Source organism: Rattus rattus, chromosome 5 (genome assembly GCF_011064425.1).
Source record: "Rattus rattus isolate New Zealand chromosome 5, Rrattus_CSIRO_v1, whole genome shotgun sequence".
In the NCBI taxonomy this organism is placed as follows: domain Eukaryota; kingdom Metazoa; phylum Chordata; class Mammalia; order Rodentia; family Muridae; genus Rattus; species Rattus rattus.
The window spans coordinates 6,949,584-6,962,247 of NC_046158.1; the positions used below are offsets into that span (position 1 = coordinate 6,949,584).

Sequence of the window (12,664 nt, forward strand, 5' to 3'; positions counted from 1 at the left end):
CCCAAGTGCTGAGATTAAAGGCATGCTCCACCACTACCCAGCTGATTTATTTTTCAAATTTATGTGTTTATATGAGACAAAGTCTGACTACTTTCAAGGCTGACCTGGAACTCAAGGTTCTCCAACTTTGGCCTCCTACATCCTGGGATTATGGGTGTGTGCCTCCCCTCCAACCCCAATTGTAAATGCAACTTGGTGGAGCTGGGACAATGGTCTCTTGCTTTGGGGTGTTTCAGGGCCCTCTGGGAGCTTCCTCAGGTGCTCAGGCTCATTTCCCACAATGAGTCAGATGCCATCCTCACGTGAGTCCTAGAGACCAGTGTTGGTAATGGCTCCCTCCCTTGATGCTGGAGCCTTGTTCCTGTCTGGCTGCAAGGAGGGGGAGAGTGTTTTGGTGTCAGGGAGGGGCAAGGGTAGCTCCCAGGGAAAGGGACTGTGGGTGTGAGAAAGGGTCTGGTTGCCTTTCAGTGCTCGCTGTGGGACACGGATGCAGTCTCCTCACTGACATGTATGATGCTCACCTCACCAAGGTATGGTGGCTAAAAGTACAGGTACAGCCTAATTATCCCTTGGTGCTTTCCCAGAGGTCATAGATAGGGAAGACCAAGGCCACTAGCAAGCATTTTCTGCTTGCTGTAGCTAGGAAAGACTAGCGATGCAGCATTACCCATCACACTGTTCTATTCTGACTACCACCAAAAGCTGTTTGTGGATCCCCTTATGAAAGCCCCACACCACTTAGCTGCTCTCCCATTTTACAGCTGAGTAGACTGAGGCTTAGGAAGGACGTGCCTAACCAGGCACAAATTGTTTAAAGCCTTAGGAACTGAAATTTGAGCTCAGATCTACCCCACACCACCATCCAAGCCCAGCCATGTTCTGTTCTCACTACAAGAAACGTGAATATCACTGTCCAGTCCCCGAGACTCCTCCAGGACCGGGTGGAGCCTTAGACTGTGGTATTGTGAAGTCTGCCGAGGGGACACTTTGGGTAGCTATGTCTTCAGTGCTGAACAGCACAGAATTCAGGACTAAAGGTTCCAGTTTACAATCCCAATCAAGGCTGTGGTAACACGCTTGCCCATTGTACACAAGGCTCTCCATAGCCAGCATTGGAAAAAAAATCCATTTTCTACCAGTCTGCCGGCCACAGCTCACATGTCCTTGGTGAGTCAATGAACATCTTTTCTTTGTGCCTCAGTTCCCTCAAGTCTATGATGGAGATGAAGAAATGGGAGTTAAAGTGACTTCATGTAAAGCCTTGCCTGGCTCAGTGCCCGGCATGCAGTATAGGTCAAATCAACATCACTGCCACCACTGTCTCTCTGCTCCTTGCTATCATCACTCCAGGGAAGAGGTGGCTGTCTGTACAGAGTTGGAGGAAGGGGAGTTTCTGAGGGCATCCAGAATGCCTTGACTTGGGCGCTGAAACAGCCCCAGGACATGTATGGGGTGACCCTGCTCTGTCTGGCTGGGTGGGTGGAGACTGGGCTGGTGCCATGCCCATCCCCTGGTCACGGAGAACAGGGCACAGAGAGCTTCCCCAGGCTCCAGAGAAGAGTGCACACCCTCCCTCAGGGTATGCTGTGTGTGGAGCTCTGAGAGGCCCCACCCACCATCAGGACTGGCACTTCCTCAGCATCAGAGCTTAGGATGGGGACTCCCCTGCCTGCCTGTCCCCACAGGATTACACGGTTCGTGGCCTCCTGGGCAAAGCTACAGACAACTTCTGTGAAGATGGGCAGTTGATAGAGAAGACAACATATGGTGAGAGCCAGAGGCGGGGCGGGAGAGGGAACTGCCTCAGCGCCTTCATTTCCCGTGTCCTTGATCTCTTCCTGACCTTTCCAGGCCACAGCGGTGCCTGTGCGCTTTCGGCAAACTAAGCTCAGGTTGGAGCCTTGCCCTCACCGCCTGTCTCCCAGAATACCCCTTAACCTGCTTCCTTTCCTGGTTCGAATGTTCTACCCCTGGGGAGGCTTCTCCACCTCAGATGCACTCAGAGTGGGGAGAAGCTATAAATACTGCTTAAGATCCGCCTTTTCATTCTCAGGAGAGATGGACTGCAAGGTTTGTCTCACGGCCGCACACTTCAAACAGGGTCACTGTCCAGGTTTAGTAGTGTAGGTGTAAGTGGGTGCATTGTCTCATGCCTTTGATCGCAGCATGGAAGGTAGAGGCAAGAAGACCTCTGTGTTCCGGCGAGTAGGACAGCTAGGACTACATAGGGAGACGGTCTCAAAAACTAAAATAATAATAAAATAATAATAATAAATAACATTTCTTGGTTTTACAAGACAGGGTTTCTCTGTGTAGCTCTGACTGTCGTGAAACTCACTCTGTGCAGCAGGTTGGACTCAAACTAGAGATCCACCTGCCTCTGCTTCCTGAGCCCTGGGATTAAAGGTGTGCACCACCACTTTTTTTTTTTTTTTTTAAGATTTATTTATTATATATGAGTACACTGTGGGTGTCTTCAGACACACCAGAAGAGGGCATCAGATCCCATCACAGATGGTTGTGAGCCACCATGTGGTTGCTGGGATTTGAACTCAGGACCTCTGGAAGAGCAGTCAGTGCTCTTAATGACTGAGCCATCTCTCCAGCTCCCGCACCACCACTTCTTAAAGGAGATTCATCCTTTTTGTTGTTGTCTTAGTATGTACTGAGAACCACTCAGGGCCTTGTGCTTGCCCTGCCACTAAAAATGTTCCAACTCTTCATGTATCAGTCACATAACTGAAAAGTAGAGTAAAAGTCAGAGTATACCAGGTGGGGGAAAGACCCACATGCAAAGTGACCAAGAGAAGAAGCTAGGAGAGCTGGGTTTGGGGGATGAAGTTAGGAGATCTGGGAGGGCTTCCTGGAAGAGGAATTACTGGGTTGGGCCTGTCAGAGGGCAGGAAGACAGTGACAGCTGGATTCTAGGTGGCATGGTGGGTTCAGTGAAATCAGAAGACTGGAGACAGCGGCCAACTAGGCTTCATTCAGCCCTGTGCTGTTCCCAAATCCTGGCACTGCTTAGCAATTGGTGTGTGACCCCGCTGTGCCTCAAGGCCTCGGCGAAAGTCTCAGGCTCAGGTGCTCAGTCCCTTTGTGGGGCCTGGAGGCATAGTTGCTCCTCCTTGGGTGTCTGCCTCTGCTCCTGGCCACGTGCTGCCTCCTGCGGTCACTGACTCCATTACTAGTTCTTTGTGGAGAGAGCTCTTCAGACAGTGAATAAAGCCGAGGAAAGAGTCCAGTTTTCATCAACTTAAAAATAACCTGTGCTTTTGTGTGTTTCTCTGTGTGTGTACCATGTGCGTGAATCCCCTGAACTGGAGGTACAGATGGTTGTGAACCACAGTGTGGGTTCTGGGGACAGAATCCAGATCCTCTGTAGAGGCAGCCAGTGCTCTCAACCACTGGGCCATCTCTCCAGCCCCTTCATCAAGTTCTCTTTTTATTTTTTGAGATAGTCTTAACTTTGTAACTCTGGCTGGCCTAAAACTCACTCTTTAGACCAGGCTGACCTCTGACTCATAGAGATCTGCCTGTGTTCCTGAGTGCTGGGATTAAAGGTGTACACCACTACAATTGGCAGCTTTATGTCTTTATTAATAATATGGATTTATTAATAAAATACATTAACACTATTGTGTTGCTTACTTATTTTTTTTTCGGAGCTGGGGACCGAACCCAGGGCCTTGCGCTTGCTAGGCAAGCGCTCTACCGCTGAGCCAAATCCCCAACCCCTGCTTACTTATTTTTATTGTTAAATTTTGCAATGTAGCCCAGGCTGGCCTCCAACTCATTCTCCGGGCGCCCTTGGCTCTCAGGAGCTGTGGTTACAGGCATGCAGTACAAAGGACTGAATAGACCCAGCCTCCTGACAAAAACTCCACACTGGATGCTCTGGCCAATTCCAAAATGGGCTCGTTTTGGGTAAAGGGTGCTTGGCCAGTTGCTGTGGTCTGTCCTCTGGTCACCTGTAGACTGACACTCCCCTTACCCCATGCCTCTTCCAGACCATGTGACTAGAGAGCGGCTGGACCGGATCCTGGCTATGATCCAAGGCTCCCACCAAAAAGCCCTGGTAATGTAAGTAGATCCAAGAGCTCCTCTGCCTGCAGGGGGTTTAGAGGGGAGGTGCATACCCCAAGGAATACGACTAGGGGTGAGTGGGCGATGGAATCCCCTAGGAGCTGAGAGCTTGCCCAAGAGCTCTCTGCCAGGCTGCTCAGGACTCCTGACTCCCAGGCATCAGCCTCATGGCTGCCAGGAAACTAACTAGCCATCTGTAAGTGAGACAAACATGTACCTGAGCACAGTGTTCCAGGCAGAGACAGGGACAGAATGGGCAGAACCTGCTGGGATCAAAGGAAGTGGCTCAATGTGCAGAGCTCCAAGAATCACCTGGCCGGGCCCTGTGCATGCACCCACAGTCGTGCCAGGGCTGAAAAGGCCAGGCGTGCTTAGAAGCCATATAAGGGCTTGAGGTGGGAGGGGCTGGGACAGCAGAAAGGGAAGTAGGTAAGACTTCCCTGGGCAGTGGGGACTGAGGATAGTTCTGAAGCAAGACTGTAGTCTCACTGGGGACCCTGTGAGGAAAGCTGGACAGGGACAGAGACAAGCTATGAGGACAGTGGCCTGTGCTTCCTGCTCCAAGCCTGAAGACAGCAGGGAAAGCAGGGGCAGAGTGGAGGGGGACCTTAGAGGGGGAGGGGCCACAGGAAAGAAGGGACCAGGATGACACCGGGTCCTGAAGATGAGCCATTTGTGTGGGTGGCCCTGGAATCGGGTGACATTGAGGTCCCTAAGGGTTGCATTTCTTAGGTAAGGTGTCTGAGGGTGGAGCACAGTGCACAGGGTGTGGTTGGGATTGCTCAGCCTGTGACAGATGGCGTCAGGGATTGACAAAGAATGCCTTTGGTGGCTGAGAGGGAAGCTGCCCTGAAGGTGGATGGGAGAGTGGGGGTTGGGGGTGGGAATGGGGAGAACAATGAAGACACCCCCTCTTATGGTGGAGCAGGTGCCCCACACTGGCCTCCTACTCTGGTCCTCCTGAATCCCAGGTACTCCAACCTGGACCTGAAGTCCCAGGAGGCCTATGAGAGGGCTGTGCAAGGCGTGATCCGGCCCATGAACAAGTCCCCGATGCTCATCGCTGGCATCCGCTGCCTGCACTTTGCACCTCCTGAGTTTCTTTTGGGTAAGTCACCCAGGAAGCTGGAGTCACGTGTGGCATGCCCAGCCCTGAGTGGCTTCTTTCCACCAGGTCCAGGCTCAGCCTAACCCACAGGAACAGCACAAAGGCGATACTCTGTCTCCTGTCTGTTCCCAAAGCATGTGAAGCCAGCCCTTAAGAAGCAGAAGCTGGGGGTTGGGGATTTAGCTCAGTGGTAGAGCGTTTGCCTAGCAAGCGCAAGGCCCTGGGTTCGGTCCCCAGCTCCGGAAAAAAAAAAAAGGAAGAAGAAGCAGAAGTTGGGGCTGGCAGTTCCTGAGCAGTTCCACATTGTTCTAGGCCCTCAGACATGACTGTCACTTCCTGTCCCACCCAGCTGTGCCCCAGCCTCTTCCATGTTCCCTTGGCTTCTTCCCTGAGTGCCCCTCACTCTTGCTTGAGTAGACAAGTGAGTCAGTGTCTGCCAGAAGCCCAGGCCGCGTACAGCCTGGGGGGAGGGTTGCTGGGGCCTGACCCCACAGGTGCAGGGGGCCTGCAGTCTGCACACTGCCATGCGCTGAGCCCTACAGCAAAGCTAAAATGCATCTCTCGAAGGATGCTCCTTGTGGAGAGGAGTCTGAGGGACATGAATCCAGATCAGCTCGGTCCCTGCAGCTGTTCCTGACGGTCACGTCTGTGTGTGTCTGTGTCCCACAGAGGTGCAGTGTATGCACGAGACACAGCAGCAGCTGAGGAGGCTGGTGCATGAAATCGGCCTGGAGCTGAAGACCACCGCTGTCTGCATGCAAGTGCGCCGCACTCGGGATGGCTTCTTCGGGCTGGACGATGCCCTCCTGAGAACCCAGTGGGACCTGCACAGCATCCAGGATGCTATTCAGGTGGCAGCTCCCCGGGTAGCCACAGAACTGAGAAAGAACTTGAGCCTAACGTCGGGCCACCAACAGCAGCTCCCCAGTGCCAGGCAGCCTTGGACTTGAAGAGCCCAAGCTCCACTTTGAAAGTGGGAGCCATGCAGGGTGGTAAGGCCAGGCAGGCGCTTGGACGTAGGGGCAAACAGGCTTTCACAAGTCAGAACTGGTCACTCTGCAGAGAGTGAGATCAAGGTGGGCCCTGAGCCTTCATCTCAGCAAAACAAAAGTACAGGAGGGAGCCTTCTTCCTGTCACACACAAACTAACCGCAGAGGTGAGGGGTAAGCTATCATCCCAGCTAGTTGGGAGGCCCAGGTTAGAATCTCGACAGTTCAAGGCCAGTCTAGGGTGACTTAGTGAAACCTTGACTCAAAAAGAAAAAAAGAATCCAGTCAGGCATGATGTCTAAGCCCTCCAGAGAGAGAAAGAAACTAGGGAGTTTACGGCCAGCCTGGGCTACTTCCAGAGTTCAGCTTTTCACAGAGATGGGGAATGCTACCTCGACTTTCCTTGAGCATCGTTGATTTATTTAGATTCACACGACTGATGATCTGAATCTGTTTTCACACCGGGAGAGAGTCTTTTCACTCTTTCAAGGTGGTGCCTCACGTCTGTGATCTCAGTACTACTCAGCTGAGGCAGGAGGATAGCTCGGAGTTTGAGTACTTTGTAGAGTGTGTCAGCATTTAATCCTGCCAGTCACGGTGCAAACCTGTAATTTGCCTGGGTGGTAGAAACAGGAGGACCAGGAGTTCAAGGTCATCTTGGGCTGCGTAAGTTTGAGGCTACACAAAACCTTGTTTCTAAGAAAATATAAAAAGCCTAGAATTATTTTTAAAAGGTTTTATTCTTAATGTGTGTATTTGCATGCGTGTTGTGCGTATGCACCCTGTGCATCATGGGGGCTAGAAAAGGATGTAAAAGCCCTATGGCTGGGCTTAAAAGGCAGCTGCAAGCCACCATGGAGATGCTGAGCGTGGACACTGGTCCTCTGGGAGAGCAGCCTTAAGCACTGACCCATTTCTCCAGAGTTCAGTCGCCTGTGCTTTGATGCGGCAGCAGCGACCAGCACCCTGGCTGTGAGCAGTTACAGGCTGTAAGAGTTTGTCTACAGTGTGAAAACTCGCAGGAAAGCAGGATTTTGTTTTCTGCGTGGTGCTGGCAGAAAGAGTAGTTTTGAGAAGACACAACAGGTTTATCAAATACACAGTGTTTTCATTCTTTGAGAAAGGCATACAGTGTTTTAATTTCTCCCCCAACTCTTCCTCGACCCCATTCCTATCCCCATTGTGTCCCCCTCTCAGCCTCAAGTCAGCTCTCTTTCTAAGTCCCTGAGGCCACTTAGTGTTGGGCATGTGCGTGGGTATGGGACCATTCACAGCCCACTCTTCCCCCAGCAGCCTGTCAGGGCCTCAGAGTGATGGAGTCCTATGAGCCCCTTTGTGTGGTAAATAATATTAATTGGGAGTTTCCAGCCTGCCTTAGATTATTTAGTTCCCAGATAAAAGACACACCCTTTACACTTGTAAAAGCCTCTATGGCTATTTTGTCTACTTCCCTACCAATAACCCAGAGATAGGACTTGCCATGTTCTGCCTGGGCCACTCTTACTCCAACTGGATCCCCTCTTGGCCAGTTTTCACTATCCCTTATGCATAGTGTCGTCCTCTCTCTGATCTCTCCTCATGGTCTACCCCTCAGACCCCAGGCTCCACCTTCCCCTCTCCTGCCCAGCTGCAGCACATGGGCATCTTTATTGACCAATTAGGGATAACTTGGGAAGCCCTAAATCTGAACTGGGAATGGGTACCTCCCTAATTAATATTAATGCCACCATGGCACTGATGGACATAGATGTCTTGCGAGGGTGGTCTTCTGGTGTGGCTTGAGGGGTCACGGCTACACATGCTGTAGTGGGCTTTTCTCCCTGAGTAACCTGCACAGTACCTTCCAGTGCTATGAACGGTTTCCAGGTTGGTTCCAGATTAATTTCTTCATGTGCTGTTCGCCAAAGTGTGGCGTCCTCAGCAACATGGTCTATCATGTTGCGGTGGGTAACCAAGAGCAATAGCATTAGCTTGTATTGTTTGAGGGACCTAGGGCTCATCCTGACAACAGGAGGTATCACTTTGTTGAGAGGAGCATTTTAATAACCTGTGGCTTCTGGGGCAGAGCTTTAGCCCTGTGTAGTGTACCTCCAAGCCCTCTTAAATAAATATACATATATATATATATATATGTATATACATACATATGAATATAGATTTTTTAATACTTGTTTTCAAGACAGAGTTTCACTGTGTAGTCTCGGACCTGTTTGTAGATCACACTGACCTTGAGTTCCCAGCAATCTGACCACCTCTGCCTCCTGAGTGCTGGGGTTGAAGGTGTGCACTACTGCATCGACTTAATTCTATTTTTTAGTAAACTTATAGAATGAGTTTCTGTGTGGCTTCTCAAATATCCTCAATGTTAGTGACCCCTCTCCCTACCACCTAGAGACGTTGTTAAAGCTGTTTCTCTCACCAATTTCATTTCTCTATGCAGTAGGTACCTTGCCCCTACATGTAGATACTTTTTGGTGTTCTCTGACTGGTGTTGTATTTAGAAAAATATCTTGTATTTGGAGAAAACCAGTCTTGATCATGCAAACCTGTGAATGCCCTTAGAGCTGAGTTTGAAACCAGCTCACAACAAAACTACTCTTTATTTGAGGGGGAAACATACATGCTTTTAAGGGCCAGAGGTCACATTGCCTCTCCTTCAAATGCGCCCCACTTTGCCTTTTGAGACAGGAACTGTCCCCAAACCTAGAATTAGCAATTCTGCCCAACTGGGTGGCCAAGAAATCCTCACCTCTCTTGAACTGGGATTACAACTGTGGCTTTTCTGATTCTTTTTTTTTTTTTTTTTTTTGGTTTTTTTTTTCGGAGCTGGGGACCGAACCCAGGGCCTTGCGCTTCCTAGGCAAGCGCTCTACCCCTGAGCTAAATCCCCAACCCCGGCTTTTCTGATTCTTAAACACGGCACTCAGGGGTCTGAGCTAAGGTCATCATGCAACTTTAACCAGCTGTACCTCCCTCTGTGTTTTGAGGCAAAGTGTTACATTGTAGCTCAGGCTGGCTTCAAACTCGCAACAGTCCTCTGCCCCCACTCTGACTAGCTTCACAGGTGTGAGTTACTGTAGCAGCTCACCCCATTAACTTAGCTATGTGCCCCTCCGTCTGAGAGGAGACCTTCCCACATTCCCCTCATCCTCAAGGAGAAGCACCAGGATGCCTCTTCTCCCTGCTTTCCATGTGGCTCTGTGCCGTCTGTGGAAACTGGTCCTAATTAGCAACACATTTTGCCCTTCCACAGTGGCCTCCAGGGCAGCTTGCAGCTCTAAGCAGGCTCCTGGCTAGAACTCAAACACTCGACTTCTCCATCCGTGGAATGGGGATAATGACTTTGACCATCTTGTGAGGTTATTCTGCCAGACAAGCCAATGATGTAAGTCATGCTGGTAGCGTGTGGCAACCCCAGGCCCTTCTGCAATCCTTCCAGTGACCCATGACCTCTGTCTTATCATCAGATAAAGGAGAGGCTCCAGTGGCAGAGTAGCAACCAAGTTTTCTGACCAATGTCTAATGCAGGCACAGATTAAGCAACTGTCCCCGCTGAGAGGATCCTAGTGACAAGATGGCTTAATGCAGTATTTCCTGGGTGAGGCTTAAGAGCAGAACAAAGATAGCAAGACACAGCTAAGGAAGTGAAACAGGCTATGAACTTTGACCGCAGTGCTCTGCAGATACAAATCCACCTTCAGTCACAGATGTAAGTCCACATCACAGGAAAGTGTACCCAGGCATGAGAACTCTGAACTCTCTACAGTATCTGAAAAGAACATGAGGAATTAGCTGTAGGTGCATAGCATGCCCCTGCAATCCTGCTGTTTCGTGAAGGCTGAGTCAGAAGGATCATGAGTTCAAGGCCAGTCTGTGCCCGGGTGTCAAAGTCTGTTGATGGATGGAAGTGGTGACTTAGCACTTACGTTCACTGTGTGCTTTTCTGAGGACCAGGGTTCAATTCCCAACACCCATATTGGGTGGCTCACAGCGGCCTGTAATTCTAGCTTCAGGGGATCAGATGCCTTCTGGCGTCTATGTGGCATAAACACACATGGATATCATCTTGGGTTTTTGTTTTTTTTTTTTTTTTTTTTTTTAATGAGGGGTTGGAAGGATGGCTCAGAGCATGTGCTGCCCTTTCAAAAAATCTCAGGTTTCTTTCTAAGCACCCACATGGTGGCTTACAAACATCTATAATTCCAGTTTAGGGGGATCCAATGCTCTGTTCTAGCTTCCTTGGACACCAGACACACATACACAAACCTTTCCAACAGTTGGAAAGTCCAGTCTGAAGGCACATAGCGTCCAGGAAGCAGAGGCAGGGAGATCTCTTGAGTTTGAGGCCAGCCTGGTTTGCATGGTCAGTTCCAGACCTAGGCCACTTAGTGAGACCCCGTCTCAAATCCCCTCAGTCCCTCAGCCCTGGAACCTGCTTTGTAGACTAGATCAGGCTGGCCTCAGACCCAGAGATCTCCCACCTTTAAGTCATGCATCAGCAAGTGACCAGTCGTTTTGCTTTGCTTTTTACCAAAATGGAATCTAATTTGTGTGTGCAGTGCATCGCACTTGCCTCTCTGGTTTAGCAAGGACACGTGGCAGTTTTCCATCGTGCCTGGGGATTCCTTTACACAGAGTCCTTCAGGGTGATTAGAGAATTGGGCCATTTTGAGAAAGGGCCTATCTACGGAGCTCTGACCTCTTCCTTCCTTGGGCAACTTCCTATTGAGAAACTGTTGCCCTATGATGAGTCACTTTCTCTCTCTCTCTCTCTAAAGATTTTATTTATTGTATATGAGCATACTGTAGCTGTCTTCAGACACACCAGAAGAGAACATCAGACCTCATTACAGATGGTTGTGAGCCACCATGTGGTTGCTGGGATTTGAACTCAGGACCTCTGGAAGAGCAGTCAGTGCTCTTAACCACTGAGCCATCTCTCCAGCTCCAATGAGTCACTTTCTCAAAGACATGCGCCCAGTCAGTTTATAGGATGCAGCTGACAATGTTAGCCTGCGCTTACGGCTGCGGGCGCTGGTAATGCATAAGTACCCAGGACAGCCAAAATTGAGTGCAGAGAAGGTAGCAGTGTTCAATAGTCAAAAAACTGATTCTTTGAGGCCAGAAGACAGTGAGGGGCAGAACCAAGAAATACGGAAGGTGATTCACCAGGGAAATGCAGAGCTCTCTGCTGAGTGGCCCCATCGCTAGGAAGCCAGTCTCACCAAGGCCTTTAAAACCTGATGGGCAGGTGTTAGCTGTTCTCGTAAAGGGTGGCTGGGCCAGCTTGTGGCTTGACTCAGGAGCCCTGATGACTCGCTTTGGGCTCTGTGCCTTTGATTAATGTCAGCCCAGGATCAGAGCTAGCCTGACTGGTCCGCTCCTTCAGAGGGGCTGATGCCTTGGCCCTTCATCTTGTTATCAGCCGTCTGGAATGGTTGTAGACACTCAGGCAAGGAGACTGTTATTAGGAACACTGGCTGTCATTAACTGAGGGCTTGAGGGCGGGCGCCGATTGCCTCTTGTGTATCATGTTGGATACACAACATCACCCCATCATCTGGAGTAGAGATGAGGTTAACTTCAGTTTAACCTGTGTACCTGCTACATATGTACCCCAAAGGAGAAACAGCCTCAGCTCTGAGCCCCCTGGATCCCGGCCAGAGTCATGAGTGAGTCCCCTGGATGTGTAGACTCAGCCAGTTTGCTGTGGAGGCCGGGGAAGCTACACACAGTGATAGACACCTGCTCTGTGATCCTGTAAACAAGGTACACAGAACAGGGTTTGTTTTGGCCTCATTGTGTAGCCCAGGTTAGCCTCAAACTTCTGTCTTCCCTTTACCAGTGGAGGCAGGGCTTGTCAACTGAACCTAGAGCTCTTCAACAGCCAGTCTGTCTCCAGCTGTGTCCAGAGATCCATGTCTCTTGCCTTGTGAGCACCGGAACCAGAGGCAGGCTGCCACAGGCATGGTTTGGCTCTGGGGATCCTAACTCTAGTCCTCACTTTTGCTACTTTAGAAACAAACTCTTCAATTGCTGGGCCGTTTCTCAGTGCCTAGACGTTTACACAGGGTCTCGCTAAGTGATAGTGACTGACCTGCGACTTTCCATGCAGTCCAGGCAGGCCCCAGACTCGGAGGTCTGCCTGCCTGTGCCTCAAGTGCTGGGATGAAAGGTGAGGGCTGTCACGGCGGAGGGCCAGTGAGGTGACTCTGAAGGTCAAGGCCCCTGCTGTGAAACTCTATGACCTGAGGGAACCCATAGTAGGAGGGAGACAGGACAGCAGTTCCCTGATGTTCACACACACACACACACACACACACACACACACACACACACACACACACTCACGAATGCATGCACGCATGTGTGGTAGCTTGCTCACTCACACAATAACCATAGAAAAGTAAACTTCAGTTCTCTCTGTTACAAAGTCTACCCTCAAGAACAGTGGGATAGGGGTTGGGGATTTAGCTCAGTGGT

The 12,664-nt window shown here is 50.4% G+C and overlaps 1 protein-coding gene across 1 annotated transcript; it reads left to right on the forward strand.

Moving 5' to 3' along the window:
• Positions 1–95: 95 nt before the first annotated feature.
• On the forward strand, positions 96–6,458 carry LOC116901215 (mitochondrial mRNA pseudouridine synthase Trub2-like). The gene is made up of 5 exons (XM_032902932.1): positions 96–530; positions 1,686–1,767; positions 4,008–4,080; positions 5,055–5,191; positions 5,861–6,458. The coding sequence occupies exons 1-5, from the start codon at positions 345–347 to the stop codon at positions 6,139–6,141; spliced, it is 759 nt and encodes a 252-aa protein (XP_032758823.1). The 5' UTR covers positions 96–344; the 3' UTR covers positions 6,142–6,458.
• Positions 6,459–12,664: the final 6,206 nt, after the last annotated feature.